At 32.1% G+C, this 21249-nt stretch overlaps 1 protein-coding gene across 1 annotated transcript in view; it reads right to left on the bottom strand.

The window, feature by feature from the left end:
* The window catches only part of LRP1B (LDL receptor related protein 1B), a 1963100-nt gene that overhangs the window by 271346 nt on the left and 1670505 nt on the right, over positions 1-21249 (bottom strand). Inside the window, exons 54-59 of the mRNA XM_025404289.1 lie at positions 17863-18003; positions 16590-16777; positions 10585-10768; positions 7841-7926; positions 3458-3580; positions 1152-1333 (exon numbers count right to left, since the gene is read on the bottom strand). Of these exons, the coding sequence (XP_025260074.1) occupies positions 1152-1333; positions 3458-3580; positions 7841-7926; positions 10585-10768; positions 16590-16777; positions 17863-18003 (904 nt within the window). The remainder of the gene's footprint in view (positions 1-1151; positions 1334-3457; positions 3581-7840; positions 7927-10584; positions 10769-16589; positions 16778-17862; positions 18004-21249) is intronic.

Here is a 21249-nt window from a genome sequence, read left to right on the forward strand (position 1 = left end):
TTTTTTTTGAGACGGAGTCTCGCTGTGTCGCCCAGGCTGGAGTGCAGTGGCGCGATCTCGGCTCACTGCAAGCTCCGCCTCCCGGGTTCACGCCATTCTCCCGCCTCAGCCTCCTGAGTAGCTGGGACTACAGGCGCCCGCCACCTCGCCCGGCTAGTTTTTTGTATTTTTAGTAGAGACGGGGTTTCACCATGTTAGCCAGGATGGTCTCGATCTCCTGACCTCGTGATCCACCCGCCTCGGCCTCCCAAAGTGCTGGGATTACAGGCTTGAGCCACCGCACCCGGCCTGTGTCCTATTTCAAAACATCAACCGTTCTTTAAATTTGTTACTTTACTAAGTATGTTGAGTAGGTTGAACTTCTCCAAAGATGATTTTGGAGCATGTAATCACTCTAAATTACAGTGCAAACAGTCGAAAAGTTTTGTATACTCTACTGACCAAAACAACATAATTGAAAGTGAATTATAACGGTCATAATCTATAGAACTTTAGCAAACATATACCAGACAGCTTTGACACCTTCAGATGTATTCAATCCCTCATCTGAAATCTCCAGCCTGCTGTCCTTGGTCCTTACTATGACTTCTCCCCATTCTCGCAATGAAATGCAAATGAAACAGATCCACCACAAACTCTTCCCCATAGTTCCATTCAGCTTTTCATCTTGAAGGCACATGATAATGCACCGTCATTTATTATCCACGGATACTGCTTATGTCTCCTGGTATAAAGTGGTGCAGGGGTTACATTGTCCATATTTGTGACTACCCCAACCACTGCAAAACATCACCTAAGAATTTGTTCTTAGCTTCCCTTTCCTTCAAGATTTAAAGGCATTAAATCAGTGAAATCTGTATTCATTCCTACCATGGATTTATCAACTCATTGGAAAATAGTCATGTTTAAATATTTAAAAAAATAGTTTCTGTAAAATTCAATCATCTTAATTTTATTCCTTTCATTGTGATCCTCACATCACGTTTTTTTGTTTTTTGTTTTTTGTTTTTTTAATTTCCAAGTAAGAATTTCTACACATTTAAACGTTACGTTGGATTTCCATGTTAATGACCTACAGAACTAGATTTATTTAACGCTATGAATGTAATCCACAGCCTTAATCTTTAAGATTTTTAACAGTTGTTACAAACCCAGCTCGAGGATCTAAAGACAAGTCCCTGGGAAACTTCAGCCTTTTGCTAACGAGTATAGTAGGGTACAAGCCATTGAGTTTGGATACTTCAATGATCCTTTTTTCTGTGTCAGACCAATAGAGGTTTTTTCCAATCCAATCGACAGCAAGTGCATTGGGGACCGCTGTGTTATGAACTACCTACAAAACAAGAATTTAAAAAGTTAACAGCGTAAATCCCTAGCATAAGAAGTGAGCAATTGCTTCTTGAGTTTTACAGAGATACAGGATTCCATTTAAACGTAAGGAATGGAACTTAGATGAAGAGAACCATTGACCGCAATGCAATTACTTACTTGTTTGTGAGAAATTACCTAATGTGTAATTAGGTCCCTATAAATTACATATAGGTTTAAACAAAATAATTTTAAAAAGTTGTTGGAGAGTTGCACATTTGTTGTTCACATTTTTGTTAAAGTGTAATCTATTCATCCTCTTAAAATTTGGAATAAAATTCTCACACACATACACACACACACACACACACACACACAAAACAACAACAACAAAAAAAACCCACACACGCTTAGAGACATTATTTTTCTTTAACCAGTTTGGGAGAGATAGCAGTAGCATTCATCACTCTCCCTGCTGCTTTTGCCCTATTTAGATGGCTATAAGGAGAGAAGAAAACATCAAGGAGAATATGCACTATTTTGAACCTAGCCAAAGGGAGGTAACAATGTACACATTCAGCTGCTGTTATCAACTTTAATCCATGAATATACCAAATACAATATGAAATACAGTCTTTGCATGTATAAATATAATATATATAAAATGATCAATAACTTTTGATCTATATGGCTGGCATTTCTGAATTTCCAGTACTTTTAGAAATATGTCAAATAAACAATTGAAACTTGAAACTACATAGAAGCCAATAGTTACATAGTTAAAGACAATAAAATGCCAATACAATTTTAAATTTATCTTTTTCCCTAGTGCCATCAATAATAAAGATACAAATGAAAGTGGTAATATGCTAATTTGTAACAATAAATAATATCAGTCTCCTATAATGAAATGCAGGACGTCTGTTTTTCTTTTACCCACTACATTTCAAATTTGGAAAATTGGCATGGCTATTTAAATGAAAATCAGTGAATTAATAAATTTAAGGGAATAAAGATGTATTCTATCTTTACATAACCTTATATAAATACATGATTTAAAGTAGTAATGGAGTAGTAGTGGCCAGGCAGTAGAGAATATGCTTTCAAAAATAGTAAAGTATTTTCAAAAAATATAAAGGTAAATTAAAATTTTTGAATGTATTGTAATAAAATATATGATAAAGTTTGAGTAATGTAACTTCCACAGTTTTTAAATTAATTGTAAAATAAATTGACAAACAAAAAACTCATCTGTTTATCTGTTCTATTTAACCGTTGGGTTGGCTCAAATCAATTTGCCTATCACTATTATATACTGATTTTTTATTATATAAACCATTATTAAATATAGCTACTTTAAATCACTTGAACTCAGCTTACTATTTGTTTCATCATTGTACATGCACACTTTAAGATCTCATTAATATTTTCAAAATGGATTGCTTTCGCCAAAAATGAAATTATATATGATACTATAGATGGTTACAAAAAAGTTAAAGTAATTGATGGGTTTTGTTCACTTTAATTTGAAACTTCTTTATAAAATATTTTAATGAATACATACAGTATTAAGAATTTGATCTTAAAACTCAGAATAACATAAGATGGTACCCAGTTGCTCATATCTAGAATATGACATCATACACATGATAGAATTGTGACATCAATGTCATCCTCTCAAATCGGAATGTTCATAATTTTACACAAACGCATTCAATTATTTACATCTGTAATTGATTAATTTTAACAGTATTGTAATTTCAATCCACCCTCTAACGTTTAACTTTTTCAATTACAAATTTTTTACTCAACTTTCTATTTTATTTAAATCAATACAATTGAATTACAGGCACTAATCCTTCAAGCTGAAAACACCTATCCCATTTCCTAGGGCTGTGAATAAGGTTCCAGATTTTATTTACTCAATTTGATGTTTATATTATTACAAGTAATAGTGTTATGATGAAACATAAGAAAAAAAGGTCTCATATTTCATATTTAAAGTATTAATCACACTGTAGAAATGTGAAATTGAAACTACCCTAATGTATTCTATGAGTAAGATCACGGTCATAAAATAACAGTTTCTATACAATTCAATCATACTGATATAATATTCAACAGTTTTATCATTGTAATGTCTAGTTACCTTAATGTCACTTCCATTTAAACACATTCTATTTATGCGACTGCCATTGGGTCGGCTAGAATCAATCCAATAGATGAATTCTTCTCTGTAATCAAAGTCTATAGCAATAACATTGTTTAATCCCTAAAAATAAAAAAGACTATGTTGTCAATCATAGTTCATAGAAATAATTATAAAATGTTTTAAGAGTTTACAGGAATCATTGTCTCCCTTTGAAACTAAAGAGTTCTATTTATTATAATAAATAGTGTTTGCTACCAATCGTCATTAAAAGTATCATATATTCACATTTTCCTTACATCATACATTTATAAACTATGATATTAATTTGAAAATATTTTTCACACGGGCCACAAAATTTCAAAATATTTATAGTGGTTTAAATAAATAGCCAGTAATGTGAAAATAAAAATAACTTCTTTTAAGGAGATAAAGTTTAAAATTTCTACTTTAGGTTTATATGAAATATAAACTTTATGCCATAATAATCTGTTCCGTGGAGGAGACTGACAAAAGTACACATCTAAATTGAAAAGGTAGATCATCTGATTAAGATGAGCCCTGGACAGCCATCTGATGAGTCAGAAAAGAAGGTATAGAAATTTTACTTTCCCCCAAAGCACTTGTCCCAACAACAGTATAAAATAGCTGCCTTTCTTCATGCTTCAGATGGCCCCTTGGCAATACAGTGTGATATTAGAATTTAAAAGTTAGAACCTCAGGTGAGTATTTGACCAAGGCGGAACTAGGTAATCAACATGTTTTTATTCCACATGGTGGAAATGTGAGGAAATGCCTCCCTTCAGACTCATGGTTATGCATTTTTTAGCAGGTAGCAAAACAGAACACAAATTCAATTGATGGGTTTCTGGATGCTACAGCTTTTTGGTTTGACAGTTCTCACATTTGATTCGATTTGAGGACTGTACATCCAGGATCTAGGACTCTTTTAGTTGCAGAATTATTCAAACAATTGCCTAGGAATTGGTTTAATTCTGACTTACTGGTAAAGATTATATCTTTACTCCCTTAAGGACTGAGTAATTTATTAATATATAAATTCTATTGATTAGAAAATAATATTATAGACATTTGGCAAAGCCTCAAGGGATCTTTGCCATGTTTTTATATCTATGGAGAGCTAGCTTACATCAATATTCACCATAAAGTTGATGCTATGTCTCAGATTGTTTTAGAGGGAAATGTATGAGTAGTTGTAGTCCTATGAGTAGAGACAAGCATCTTCAGAGAGGCAGGCTTTTTTTATTTGTTTTAGTTTGGTTGTGGGGAGGAGGGAGAAGGAGGAAAGTAATTCTCAGGTCTGAGTTGAGTTTCAACATCTACTCTGAAAATTCAGAATCTGATGATAATAATAAAACTGACTTAGATTTAAATAGTTCTTTATAAGAGTCAAGCCAAGGCTAATAATTACTCTTCAGACATACTTTTCCAAGGGCATTCAAGACTAAGGGTGTCCTATGTATATCGGCAAATAAGAGGAGGTTCTGGCAAATACTGCTTATCTTCCCTTCTCACAGCGGGGCTAAATTTTAATAATAATAGTGTTAAAATGAGCAATCTCATTTTCTTGAGGTCCAGATTATAAAGACAACCTGTAGTAACCTAACCCCACAAAATCTCATGCCATATGTCATAAACAAGAGACACAAGGCAATAATATAGCTCAGTGCAAATTCCTTGCTAAGCCAAGATGAATAAATGCAAGTATCTTTCCTACTGACAACACTATAAATCATGAATAACGACTATAAGTGCTAAAAACGGGTAACTGATATTCAGTCACAGATTCAAAAGATTCATTAAATATCCATTCACATCCTAAAAACTGGAGAACTCCTTAACTAAATGCACATAACCATAGATATATAGGAAGTTGCCTACTCAAAATAAGTCAAAGTTCTAAAATATAAATTGAATGTGTTCCAGGCAAGTTTGTAGAGGGCTTAATAAATTCATTCCAATAGTAGTTTACAATATCCCTTCTGTTCAACTGCTTTTCTCTCCAGAGCAATAATGTAAATAAGTTAGGATTCTGTGATGCCTTGTTAATTCAGGTGGCTAAATTAGAGAGTTTTACAGGGAAAAAGTAGAGAGAAACACATCTCTAACTTGAGCAGAGATTTACCCACAATCCTCAGTCATGGAAGAATTATCCTATTCCTTCTTTACAATAATCAATTTAGATAATAAAAATCCAATTCCAAATTTAGCAAGTCAACTATAATAAATTAAAGCTGCAAAGGCAGAAAATTGAAGCTCTAAATTCCAACATATCTATCTAGCCAAGCTGGTCATTTTTCTACAGCTTTACTCTTAATCCCCACAGAAAACAGTGCAGTGGTCTCTTTGCAGAATCATATGCAAGAAACATTAAAACAGCCAGGTGCATGGTCAAAATAATGTCTAAAAACTAGTCATCCCAGTAGTTTCAGAGCTGAAAATTGGTTTCATCAGAATCCTATTTGCTTCTTTCATTTCTGTAGCTAAAGACTTGCACTCTTTGGTTTGAGATGATTAATTTAGGAAATTGTGTTTTGTTTCTCTATACAATGTTACTGGAATAAAGACACTGTTCAAATTGAATTGGATAACATATTGGAAAGGTACTTGATTAATTTTCATTCCCAAAATGTATGTCATTAAAGTACAGTTTCTAAATATAGTACATGAATTTAAGTTATAGCTGACCTTACTACAATTATTTTGTAGAATATAGAGGGCAATTAAAAGTCCCACCACTTGTTATAATTTTATGCTATAAAACTTTATGAGATTGTTACTGAATACAACAAAGATAATATAATTTGTGATATTACGATAAATCATTCTTCCTAATCAGCTGCACATAAAAGTTCCAAATAGTTAAGACAATGATACTGTCTTTTCATTTATTTTTGTTGTGAGAAAATGTGCAGAGATAATTATTTCTCTGTTCTATTTCATTCTGCATATGTGGACAGGCTCTCTGGACAAAGATAATGGTTTCTATTGCCTAGAACTCCTTTAAAATTTCTATAACACTATGATAAAACTGAGTAAAACTATGTTTTCTGAAAGAAATGACATATTCCCAGCAGCCCATAGGCCAAACTGGGCAGAAGGCTTGCCATGGGTTCTTTGGGTCTCTATTTCCTTACTCAGTGGACACCATTAACAATTGCTTTCCAAAGACACAGGTGTGTTCAGATCCTTCATAAACGTCTTCATCATCCTCACTGCTTCTTCATTCCCATATGTACTGCACTAAGAAAGTATCTGAAACTCATCCCCACTTAGGTACTAATGACTGGCAACAGTCGAAAATGATACCACCAGGAGAAAAGAGCTATGTTAAAGGTGCATTACAGTGGTTCTGTTATGTGAACTAGACTTAAATAATGCATAGAGGAAAAAATCATTTTGTTCCATTAAGAACAATTTCTGACAACACATTATCCATGAAAGACAACAAAAGGAATACTGGTAGAGATATCCTGAGCTACAAGGTTGGAAAATGAAGCAAGAAGCTAGGACCGAATCTCTATTATAACTCTGTCATGAAGATAATGAATATTGTTCTATATTAGTTAAACTTGTGGTTCCGCTGAGCTTAAAAATATTCTAAAGAGAGAACTTTATTCCTTCAAACTGAGATAGTAGAGTCTAAATGGTCAGAATGTTACATATATATAATATGTATGTTTATATATATATATATATATATATATATATATATATATATACCACCTAGTGAAAAAAACAAACATGTCCTTGTTCCAGAGACCATACCAGAAAATACGTGGCTGATGCATCTAACTTTGAATTTACAGAAAGGTTTATAGGGCCTGTGTAATCATATCCCAAGAAAGATAATTTTTAATATTTTATAACTTTGATATAAGTTTAAAAGCACAAGAAAAAGTTTAAAAATACAGAAAAACTATATTAAGTTAAGTTAGTTAAAGTAGGAAACTATTTGGGCAACAAAAAACTTTCCATCTTGAAGCAGTTATGTATACATTTTCTCTTTAAGTATTTTTTAGGTAAGTAAATCTTTATGTTGCTGAAAACACACTGCAGGAATGGTGGTCTTCCTTTATACTTAAAACTGACATAAACAAACTAGAAAAATGAGAAAAAAACCTTAATTTTGGCACACTTGTTCTAGACAGTGCTTTCACATATTTCTGCCACTATTATACAGTTTGAGGCAAAGATAAATTTGGAGCAGAGCAGATACAAACCAAATATTTTCAAAGAAAATATTTCTCCTGACAACTAAAAATATGCTTCCTAAATTCTTTTTGCTATGTAGTTCTACAGCTCTAACATATACCTAGTACACATGTTAAATGTCACGGAGTCATCTTGGGAGTGTCATACCTGTTTTAAAAGTGTGTAGTTGGAGCCATCAGTGCTAATTTTCCTTATCTCATGATGATCAGCAAGAATTAAAAAAGGTTCTTCATCTAAACACCAACACAAATAACATATTAGACTTTTAAGTATCTATGTATTTCCCTTCTGCATAATTTCAGTTTAGTTTAGCAGCAATGTGATGTCAAATATAGTGCTGGTCTGGTAGATTCAGGGTTTAAAGAATCATACTGAGCAACCTAGTTGACAGTAGAATGAAAAGGCAGCACGCACCCAGGCAGTACAGAAAATCTAGAAAATTCTAAGTGCATACCTTACTCACGCTCAGTATTCTTGACATTCAGATAATTTATTTGGAATGAGAAAATATCTACTGTTACAATCTGATCGTCTGCATAAATTGTAGAAAAAGATAATCTTCACCTGTTTTAGAAACCTACGTACAGCTAAAACATTCTTATGATCAGAATTTTTTTTCTTGATAATCAAGTGGCTAATGCTCTCAGGATGACCTCAGTGAAGACCAAGAGTATCACTGCATGTATATATTCTTTTACTTGCCTGAGGACTTCTCATAAACAACTTCTGAACTCCAGGTTCTAAAATCTTTATTAATTTTACCTTTCTTCATGAGTCTTATTTTTTTAATGCTTTAATAGTCTTTATTTCTTCCTTATCATCTTGTCCAATGTCTTTTCGTATCTCATTTACTTTAGAATCTGGGAAAGAGCATGATAAAGATCTGACCATGCTCAATATATGGGAGATCCTCTAAACCACTAGTATTTGGTTTTCTCTTCGGATTTTATTTGGACACAAAATGATTTCTTCAAGAAGATAATTTCAGAAAGATTTTCTTTTATATTTATTTAAATATATATCTGAATAATTTAAAGTCAGTTTGACCACATTCTCAGTGGTTATAATCCTAGATTCATTTGATGAATAATTTGCTCAAGCATTTTAACATCTGTTTTTAAGACACATTCATAAACTTATTTGCCAAATGAAAAAACTTAATGTTGATAGAACTTAGAAAAAAAAAAAAAACACTTAAAAAAGTAATCGTGTCATATAATTGAAAGTGGATTTTATTATAAATTATTTATTGTTATAGAGTTACTGTCCTTTTTAAATTGTTTGAAGTCATTATTCTTCTCTGTCTTTAGTTTTGTAATTAATATGTAATACCAAAGATATGACATTATGTTTCAGCATATACTATGTCACTCATGTTAAATACACCCTTCTATCATCATTGATGGGATCCCAGATTAGTCATTCCCATCTTCTTTTTGAGGCCAGGCTGAGACTCAGATTACTTTTCAAAACAGAATTGGCTCTTGAGTTGAAGGTGCCTTGCCACTCTGTCAATAGATTTCTCAATTATAAATATAAAATTAATCAGTCATGTTCGACTTCACTGCTTAGGCAATTCTATTATTTACAACTTAAATATATTTCATTTTTTAAAATCTCTGTAGTGCAATATTTATGCTTTAACAAGCATAAATGCTGCAAGAACACATTTTTATATTTAAAATTTGTATTAGTTTCTAAGCATAATTGCTAATGAGAAACAACTATGGTGTGGATACATAATGTAACAAGACCCATATTTTAATCATTACTATTCATCTCCTCTACATAATCCTTTATTAATGTTTAAAGTAATGGAAACATTGGTCGTTTTTGAGATTTAATCTCTTCTTTTTGTACCAGGTCACTAAATGCATTATGTAGCAAGCATTAAGATGGCCCAAAGCGAGTAGACTGGTAGATTAAGCAATGGGCTCCAAATCATCCTCAAATTGATTGAGGGAAGGATAAGTGATGGTGGAATGAAAAATTGAAAGGAGTTATTTTTTTTCCTCATAATGTGTAAAGTTTTGACCTGTTAAAAAAAACATATTTTAAAATTAATATCTCTGGTAGCTATTTTCTTAAAGTGGTTGAGAAAACAGCTAATGTTTTAAATGTTGCCACTGATGAACACCTATATAAGAAACTGGCAATAATATTTGATTCATTATACTTAAAAACAAAGGGAATAGAGATGCCCTTAGTCATCATTTTTTGCCCATTTAACAATCATCATTATATTATTGCTTTGTATCATTTTAATGTCTGTGATTTATCTCCCAAAGGATTAAAGTTATGGGCCATGCTTTATTAAATGTATAATTTACAGGATCAAATACACTACTTGGAATAAAGAGAAGTTTAACAATATTTGCTGAATCACTGGAAGAACTCAAATAGTCCTATATCACTGATTTGTTATTACTATTGTTGCTTCTTATTATTAACCTGTTGTTCTCTCTAGCATATATGTATGAGTATGTATCGTGGAGGGGAGAATGGAAAATATTATAATAATGTCACAATAGTCTCTTTAACAGTTTTGGCCAAACTTGCTCCCAAGAATATGTGATTCAGCAGGAAGCAGTGCTAGAGATAGTTTTTTTTGTTTTTTTTGTTTGTTTGTTTTTGTTGTTTGTGTGTGTGTGTGTGTGTGTGTACACTCTCAAAGTCTAGAAAACACTCAAAAATTCACTAGACCATAAGGCAATGTTATTACAAACAGAGCATACAAAATCAGAGTGACAGATTCCCATATCAATGGAAGCAGAGAAGAATTTTGATTTTTCAGAAACATCAAGGAGGAGTGAATTCAATAAGAATGGCTATAAAATTCAGGATCCATATGATAACTGAGGTTGGATCAGTGGGCAAGTTCAATTCGATACCTGAGAGTGATTTGCAGCCATTTGGGTTATCAGGTTGTATTTCATACCCATCCGTACAGAGGCACTTGTAAGTCCCATATGTATTGATGCATTGCTGGCTACAGGGAAAGCCTGAAGAGCATTCATCAATGTCTACACATGTTTTGCCATCATCCTTCAGTTGGAATCCAGGCCAGCATTTGCACTGGGAAAAGAAAAATGAGCATAATCAATTCATATCATTGCCACTGTCTTTTACTATTGGATATCTCTTTAGCAGTAAGCAAGAAAAGCACTTGAAAATAGATAAAGACAAGTCTTTCTGTCTCCCAGCATTTGATCTTTGATGGGAATTATGTATATTATGTAAAGTCAGTTAGAAAGCACTCTCTCAAACATCTTCATTTGATCTTTTCAAGTTGGCAAGATTGTAAAAGTTAATTGACATTGCTAAGGCCATGTGGTTAGAGATTGTCAAAGCCAAAAATAAGAGTGAAACTTTCTACTTCTTTTTTTGTTTTTCTATTGCATCACATTGTCTTTTTAGAATATTTTAGCAATTATAAGAATTAAACCTTACATGGAGTTTTGAAAATTTTTAACATTGTCACATATGTTATTTCATTTGAGCCATATAGAAATCTATAATGTAGATATTTTTAGGTTGGTACAAAAGTAACTGTGGCTTTTGCAATTACCTTTAATGGCAAAAATCACAATTACTTTTGCACCGATCTAATATTATCTTTAGCTGATGAGAAATACAATAGCATGAAGACGGAGTTGTTTAGACAAGGCCAGTAGGAGATCTTGGACACACTGAAATTTTTAATACATAGTAATCCTCAATTAACATTTACTGACCTGTTTGATTCTATACCTAGATATGTAGGTGTCTGAATAAATAGTAATATTCATGTAGATTTTTTTATCTCAATAACTAAATCAATTTGTATCATCAAATCTTTCCTTCAGAATCTCTATGATGTTTTATTTGTCCTTCTGATGACACATGATATCAACTAACTGGTATGTCAACTCTTAGAGTACAAATATGATGACATGTGTATTTTTTGCCTTCCTAGAAAGGAGGAGGTACTTTAATTGATCATTGTCTTTCAGCTCTGTTCTCAGTCTCTGCCAAGTAGCATGTGAAAATTATTGTTATAGAAAATGAACCTATACTTGGCCAGATGATTATGGTCATACTAACCTTCATTAAGACTGATTAGTGGTCTTTGAACAAAGGAAATTGTAACTATTGAGTAGGATGGTGATTTAAGAAGGATTTCTGAGTTGTTAAAAGTAACTAGTATTCAAGAGCCCTCCACAGTAAATATTTCATAATTTGGATAAAATTGATCATTTATTCTCAGATAAAAGTGATGGCAGAGCTTTGAATTTATTGATAAAGATATTAGAATGATATATGTACACATTAATAAATAATCAGGAAACAATTTATGAGCAGAATTATTTTTTAAGTACAAGAAACGTTTTCAATACTGTGGAGGAAAGCAACCGAGTAACATCAATTTCATCTGAAATTAATTAAAGGATAAATCAATATTTTCCCTAACTCTGTTTATAAGAAATGAAACCCTTTAAGCTCTTAGCACTTTCACCTTTAACTATTGACACCAACAATTTATCTAATAATGCTCAGAAATTATAGTGGACTTTTAAAATCTCTATAACCCACTTAGCAATCCAGTGAGTTAAAATGAAGGCAAAAGCCACGGCTTGATTTCCCAAACTCCCTTCATTATATCTCACTGAGTGACAATATTATTTTCCTTCAGAAGATCCATCCTGCCACCAGGAGGAATTGGTACTTAACGATGGCCAAAGAAAATGGCGTACTTAATGCCATTAACTCTACACATAAAAACATGGTTAAAATGATGAATTTCATATTATATATTTTTACTCTTTAAAAATAAATATTAAATAAAAAAAAGAAAATGAGAAATTTGACAGGATAGTAATCCCAGATAGGCCTAAAAATTAAGCCAAGTGATTGCGTAGTCAAGAAGCCAGAGGTCCAATTAGTAGACACAGAGCAATGTTTAATCAAGAGTCACTTTAGGACAAATGAAAGGAAATTTTATAGAATGTGTTGAATTTCTCTAAAACATTATTGTTAAATGGAACAAAGTGCATCACCATTTTAATGGGGTTTCTGAAAATCACTTTGAATGCCTCATAACAGGTTTATAGAAGTACTATATGAAACAGATGGCTTGGATAAGAACACACAGTGGAAAATTAATTTCTTGAAGGCAAAATTGATTAACTTTACTATAATATAAAATTGTATAAACAAAAGTTTAAGATTTACAGTAAATTTTTTAAATTTTTATTTTGTTTGAAATCACATTTATAAAAAGACAATTTATTTCTCAATTTGTTAACCTATTTTAATAAAAATATCTTTGGTCCTAACAATAAAAAGACATCTGTAGGCAATTCTACTAGATTAACTTTCATAAGTTGAACGAAAGAAAATAAGAATCTTTTGCATTTTCAAAGATATTTTATAGAAAATAAGATTAGAATGTTCTCTTTCACTTAAAAAAGACAATTTTTATGAAAGTGAAAAATGTATGTATTCAGTCTCATCTTAATTTTTCTCACCGTTCCAAATTACTTAGAATTTTCTGGAGTTAGATTAATCTTTATAAGAAAAATAGCTAGCAGAAAAAATAACTAAGCCTTTTCTATTTCTCTCAGGAAAATTTCTTTGCAGCTTTTCAAGTAACATGACAAATATTGATTATTTTATTTCTACTGTATACATCATAACTTTTTTCCCTCCCAGAAGTACATTTATTTTTACATGGTAAATTATCCTTTCTATCAAAATGAGATTTTTGCTTCAGTTAAATGTTATTACTCCCTTTTGAATAGTTAGATACATTGTATTTGTTTTACTGCAAACATGCAAGTTGGCCACAGTCCATAAGGTTCAAATTTTGCTTTTGTAAGCAATTTTCATTTCATTGCAGAATTTAGAGGATGATTTCTTGTCACGTTCTGCTTATGTTACAAGGAGAAGTAGGCTGCTGGATAGTTTTCCCCATTCTCTGAAACAGAGAAATCTATCAGCTCACATATTTTTGCAATGTGGTGGAAGCATCTTGTTGTACATAAAGCTTTTTACTCAGTTTGCCATCAACAAATTGTCATATATATGACATATATTTGTGTGCATAATATATACATGCATATAAATATACATATACATAAATATAAACACAATATGTAAAATATTTGGTTTGAACCTTTGCTTAAATCTTATATTTATGATTCTGGTCTCATCTTGAATGTTTGTACAAGTCATATTTCCATCAATAGATGTTTTATATTATTAACTAGCTTTTACATGTGTACATACTTAAAAACATCATAGCAATTCTGTCTGATAAAATGCACACACCTTGTGAAGTATTAAACACTTGTGTCTATTTTAACTTGAATTATCACTTCATTCTATAGTTTCTTGAGAAGACAAAAGGAAAACACTGGCATTTATAAAGTATTGATAAACAAGTATTTATGTATGAGGAATCTTTCAAGTTACTTAAAATAAGCATGGCTTAATATGTGTTTCTGGATGATATTGTCTGCTACCAAAAGCAATTTCCAAATATGGTATGGCTGTGTGCTAATACAGGCATTTACAATAACATCAAACCTTATTTTTGATGTCATGTCACAAAGTATGTAATTGATATTCTATACATTTTATAATTTATTACGAAGTTTGTTATCATAGACATTAAATACACATGGAATAAACACAAATAAATCTACTTTGAAATGTATCACATAGAACACACACACACACACAAACACACACACACATAACGCACACACACCCATGCATCAGTTAATGACAGGGATACTTTCTGAGAAATACTCTGTTAGGTGATTTGTCATTGTGTGAACATCATAGAGTGTATTTGTACAAACCTATATGGTATACGCCATCATGCACCTAGGATATATGGTAGAGTCTATTGTTCCTAGGTTACAAACCTGTAGAGCATGTTACTGTACTGAATGCTGTAGGAAATTGTAACACAACGGTAAGTATTTATGTATCTAAACATATTGTACCATATGTTTAGAAAATGTACAGTAAAAATATGGTATTATAATTCTACAGGACCACCAGTGTATAAGCAGCACATTGTTGACCAAAACATCATTATATGGTACATAACTGTATATATGATAGAACTAAACAATTATTTATAATGCTATGACTTAAAATTTTAATTAGTTACCTGCAGTAATTCTAAAACACATTCCCTGATGTATTCAGGAAAGATTTCTATGTTAATTGTACACAAGTCATCAATAACATTTCTTTTCTGCTTCATTGGTCTTTAAAATATTTACTGCCAAAATTAATTATTTGATGCATGCTCGTCTCATTAAAAGATGTACTGGCTCATTTGCTTTTTTTCTTTCTGACTGTAATATATTGTTTGTGAATGAGTTCATGTTCTCCTTTACAAGTTTAACCACTTCTTCTTAATACAATACTGGGTCTAAAAAAATTTATATATATATTACTTTCTTGGTGTTTCAAGTTTTTACCTCTAATTTTTGCAGGGAGGAATTGATTGTTGTGGTTCTTAGGTTATGTCTATATACAGTAAAATCCTAACCAACCTAACCATGTAGCTAAGTTAATAATACCAGAAATTCAGAACTTAAAAACTGCAAATTGGTTGTTTAGTTGAATTTACTATTAGATAGAACTGGCTTGTCATAGCATGCTAAAGCTGGCAGGAACAATGGCCCAACACCTTTGCCATACACAAATTCTCTACCATCCTTTAAAGAAGGTCATTTAGCCACTGCAGAAACACTTTCATTGGTGATGTGTGAGCTGGTTCATTCCAATAAAAAGTGTTCTAACATTAGAAACTTCTTCCTTGTATTGAACAGAATCTGCTTTCCAACTCTTAATTCCAATCTTTTAAGCAACCCAGATTAAGTATGTTCCCTATTATACTACTTCATATACAGTTATGTGAATACAGCTAGTAAATTGTCTTTGCTCTAATCAAAACTTCTTCAGACTCTAATGCTTCTGGATACACAAATTTGGATACACTCCAATTCGTCATGGTTTCTCTTGATAAAATGCCATGTTCATACACGTGCACAGTACCCCCAGGCAGAGCTCGGCAGAATAAAATCTAACCTCTGTAATGGTCCTAATTTTCATTAGGCTGTCTCTGTTGTTTATAGTAGTTATGTCCTACTGAAGATTCATACAGAGTTGTTGCTCCGTTAAAAACACTAATTTTCAAAGGAGTTGCTCTTAATGAGGTTTTCCCATACTTACAAAATTGATTTTAACCTAACACACAACTTTACATTTCAACATTGTGTTAGTTTTGTCCACCATCCCAACATGCTGAAACCAAGATGGTTTTAGAAGTTATTTCTGTCCATCAATTCTGTCAGCGAATCACTCTTTTCAGGGAAATGGTACTTACAAAATCTATTCGGATATTATATATGGTTTATTTTTAGTGTATTTACACTAAGTCCTAATAATTCATATTTTATGTTATTTTCCTTCTTGTTTGTATAAAAAATATTCTATTCTCTAGTGTTGCAGTAAATGATTAGCCCATTCCACTTCGAAGACGTACTGGAGAGAGAATGAGGGAAGAAATGGAAACTTAAGAGTTAAATACATATTTATACAGTTATTAACACAGCAGTATTGTCTCTGACCACTAGTTGCACCTGGCTTATTTATTTTCTTTATGCTTTGAATATGTTGAAAAATACTTTAATTTTATTTTTGTCTCCTTAACTATATTCTCACAACTTTCATGTCACGCTACTATTATGGTATCTTTATATAGATACTCTCCATTTAATTAGTTTTATTATTATGATGGCTTTTAACTTGTTCATTTACATTACATTAAATAGTTTTCTTGACCTCAAATTCTAACATATCACATGTTTTGCTACTTTTGATGAGTACCTACCTTATAACTGATTGGAAGGTCTTGACAGTCTTGAGAACATCCACTGACTTTCTTACTCAAACATTCATTTATATGGCAGTTTCTCTCATCTGAACCATCGCCACAGTCATCCTTATTGTTGCAAAGACCTCCACTGGGAATGCACCTGCCATTTTTGCACATAAAAAATGAACTGTTGCATGACTGTTCTGGAAGAAAAACAAACAAACAAATGGAACATAAAGGGCATGCCATTGTTTTATACTGCAATTGTTGAAAACATTCACAAATATGATAAACATGTGTCAAAAATCATAATAAAGTATATATAAAATGCTTTACATATTCAGTATAATATTTTATAAAGTTCAGAAAACCAAGGGCAAACTGCAGTTTCATGTTCAACACTTATTGCAAATATAGCTTGACCATGAAAATTAATTATCAAAATAAACCTCCATAGTAAAATTAATGAACTATTTCTGCCTCCTCTATTTTGTGAAGAATGAGTTCAAAAGCATAATGATAGTTTGACAATTCCCTCAAGCCATAGGTCTCTGAGAAATTATATGTCACTAAAAATTAAGAATCTAGAATAGGTAGATATTCCTAAATTCTTTTCTTCCTAGAAATATAACATTGACATTTTGAAGTCAGGGTATAAAACAGACATCAGTGGTGAATAATAGGTGTTCCAAATATAGCTATGGAAAATAGCCGGATGACTTGAACAATACTCATCATCATACACGCTAAAAGAAAGCCTATTATCATGTAAAGTCCATGAGAAAAAAAGTTATTGAATATATTCTAAATATATTATTACATATTTAGTATTTGGAATAGAGAAGTGATAAATAGACCAAGTTTTTAATATATGCATACTCAAATGATATGCAATTTGTTTCATTTTGCCTAATTATGAATAATACAGACAACTTCTCAGTAAATTTTAACTTTTTTGCATTTGAATTTTCAAATAGGCCAATACAGTGAAATTATTCTCATATAAACTCATATATTAAGATATAATGAATTTTTGGCAGTGGGGAAGACAGGATGGTGAATTCAGCAGTACCACTGCCTCAAATCTTTATATTTCTGACACAGACTTAAACTTCCAAAACTAGTTTCCCACATAGTCAATTACTAGTACCCTGCATGGTGTCATGAGATACATCACATGCTTAATAATTTGCATTTTCTTTCATTGAATACTATACTAGACAGAAAATAAAAATTTTTCCACTGAAAACACTTTAGAATAAACCTGGTATTGTATCTATTTCTATACCTGCACTTTTACACTTTGGATTTAAAGGTGCTTCATCAGAATGGTCAGGACAATCAAAGTCTCCATCACACTGCCATTGAGTATTTAGAAGACACCGCCCATCAGCACAACTAAATTCTTCTGTACCACACTGTCGGTATCCTAGAGACAGAGAAAAAACATTTGACTAATTCATATAACCAATACTAATTGAAATGTCATCTCCTCAATGCACACTACATCTGATTAATGTGGATTACCCTTGTCTCCTATGAGAAATGTTTCTCATTTCTTTCTGTAACAGTGGTTATAGTTGCAAGAGATATTTGTGGTTTGGAAGTAGAACTATGGTTCAAAAACTCAAGTTGGAAACAGACATTCTTATTATTTCAAGGTGAAGAAACAAGAAAGTGACCCTTGACTATACCATTTCTTTTCACCTATCATCTAGATCTCAATAATATCTCTTAGAATGGAAAATGAAAATGAAAGCTATTAGAATTAGCTTGGTTAGGTATAATATGAGAACATATGAGCTATAATTCTGAGCTATAATGATAATTCTCAGAAGCTCTGATATCATGTTTATGTTTAGAAAGCAGTATTCAATGTGTAAAAGCATTGTTAAAATGAGAATAATTTAAAAGTCAATTTTAGAGCAATAAGAACAAAAACTATTATAATTATCCTATATATCGCTTCTTAGGGTCATTAAAACCTTTATTCAAATTATAAAAAAAAAATCATTTGTGAAAAGTTAATATCTATGTCTATTTGTAAGTACAACTTATTTGATTTTCAACATTGTTTTATAATGAATTTTTTCTAAGTTTGTCAACAATAAAAACAGTTATTCCTAGTAGAACTTTCTGATAAATCTGGGTAAATTCTCTGTTTTAAGTGGGAAGGGGTAAGATTTTTATGGCTTAAGAAATAAACACAATTCCAACAGAAAATATACTTAATAATGAGTATTTAATTTAAATTGTTTTCATATTGGAATGGTTAAACTAGATAGTTTAATAGCCTCAGCTTCCCTAGCATTTCTTCCCTCTCTCTCCTTCACCAGCTCCTTCTTCTCATTTAATAAATACACTGAAGTCTTGTCCAGTCTAATAACAATAAAAAATTATCTATACACCTCTTACCAGCCCATTTCTCGTCTCTTTATTGCCCAATCTTGCTTCCACTTACTTGCCTGCAGTTCATCTCTAATCAATCAACATTTCATTTCTGTGACCTCTATCTTCTGAAATTCCTCTTAGAGATAACAAATACCAAGTGCCAAGTGTCAAATTCTGGATCTTGGCCTCCTATTTACTTTACCTTTTTGCAGCATTTTATGTTTCTGACCACACTATCTTAGAAAGAGTTTCCTGACTTAATGATATTCACAGTCTACCTTCCTTGGCTTCTTTACAACTTTGATCTTGCTGTTCCCTTATTTTCCTTCTGTATGAAGTCCTCTCCTGTTCCACTCTAAAATGTTGCCAGTGAAGCCCTAACTTCAATGTTCGGTCTTTATTTTCATGCCACCTTTAGGCTGATGGACAGAAAGTTAATATTACTTGTCCTCGTTGTACTTCTGATCTAGAATTAAATTATCACACACTCACTATATAGCTTTATGTGATTGATTAACACCTCATATTCAAAATGTCCACAATAAAGTCTTTATTACATCTCACATCTTATCGACAAAATTAACCCTTAACCTCTTGTATCCCAACACTCATTAATAGCAGCAATCACCAAGTCATCCAAGCTAGAAATTCCCTTTTATCCTCCATGTCCTACTGTAAATGAAGTCTGACACATTCTGTACCTTCCACTCCACCATTCTCAACCTGGTTCAAAACCACGTCATTAATCATCAGAACTATCACAATAACCCCCTAACTAGTTTATTTCCCTCTATGACTCCTTTGCTCCGTGGCAGTATTTCTCCTACTCTGGTGAAAAAATGTGGTTCTAAAACAAAAATGTGACTGTAACATTTCATTCTCTTGTGTCAAAATGTGCAATGGCCTCTGAGAGACAAAATAATTAAATACAAATTCTCTGACACTGTATTTCAGCCTTTTTCAAATCTAACTTCAACTTTTTAAACTTCCACTTAATTAACAGAAGACTAATTGCTATTCCTCACCCATCTCAATTTACAGTCTTTGTAAACACATATAGAATTTACTGTTCCTCAAACTGCTCTAAGAACTTTAAAAATATAAATTTATTTAATTCTCTGAACAGTCCTAACATTTAAGCCTTGTTATTAAGCACATTTTACAGATGGAAAACTGAGGCCCAGGGAAGTGAAATGACCTTTTCAAGGTCACATAGCTGTTAAGTGGAAGATCCAGGACTTGAACCCAGGCTCTCCAGCTCTGGGGTTCATGCTATTAACCACCACACCATGCTCTCTAGCATTACATAGGACTTCCTCTTAGTAACATTCCCTGCTTCTATTCTTTAGTGCCTCCCTCAAGAACTATTCTTCTCAGCTCTGATCTCATTGTGATTCTCATTTCTATTTGACATAGTATGTTATTGTACTACATTGAATTTCTGTTTTTTCCATTTGTCTGTGACTTTTCCAAGTGGGGCCTCTCTGTCTCATTCATCTCTGTATCAACCAAATATAATGTCTAGCAGAGGGGAGGTATTCAATCGGATATAACTCTGCTTCAGATTTATATCTTGTGCTATGATGTAGCCTTAAAAATATCACATCAAATGTATGACTTCATGCTGAAATAATCATAAAAACTGATACCCACTAATTTCAGTGAGGTTCATATCAAAGGCCAAGGCTATAGACACTGCACAGGGAGGACAAAGGAAGGCACTAAATCTGTTGCCTTCTCTGAGCATATATAAAGTCCACAGCTATTCACTGCATACATTTGTTCATGTCTACGCATTCAAATATTTTACAAAAACATTATGTTCACATTAGAGTTCAACTTCAACAGAGCATTTTTAATATATTGATGTTATCATTAAAGTTATATGTTGTATAGATATTATATATAACGTGTAGAAAAATATATGTAAAGGCAATATACATTTCACGATAATATTACATTTTATCAAATCATTGAATACATCAAAAGATAAATAGTAGAAAATATTAAGTATCTGGTTTTTCTGATAATTCTGAATTATATTCTTTTTTTACTCAAATATTTAATTTGGCTATACAACTGAACAAGCCAGCGATATACTGTCTTCAGATTTCAAGTATTTCAAAATATATTAAACTAAAGATTTTTTTTTTAATGTATTTATTTTGAGATGGAGTCTCACTCTGTCACCCAGGCTGGAGCGCAGTGGCATAATCTCAGCTCACTGTGACCTCCACTTCCTGGGTACAAGCAATTCTCCTGCCTCAGCCTCCGGAGTAGCTGG

This window comes from Theropithecus gelada, chromosome 12 (assembly GCF_003255815.1).
Source record: "Theropithecus gelada isolate Dixy chromosome 12, Tgel_1.0, whole genome shotgun sequence".
In the NCBI taxonomy this organism is placed as follows: domain Eukaryota; kingdom Metazoa; phylum Chordata; class Mammalia; order Primates; family Cercopithecidae; genus Theropithecus; species Theropithecus gelada.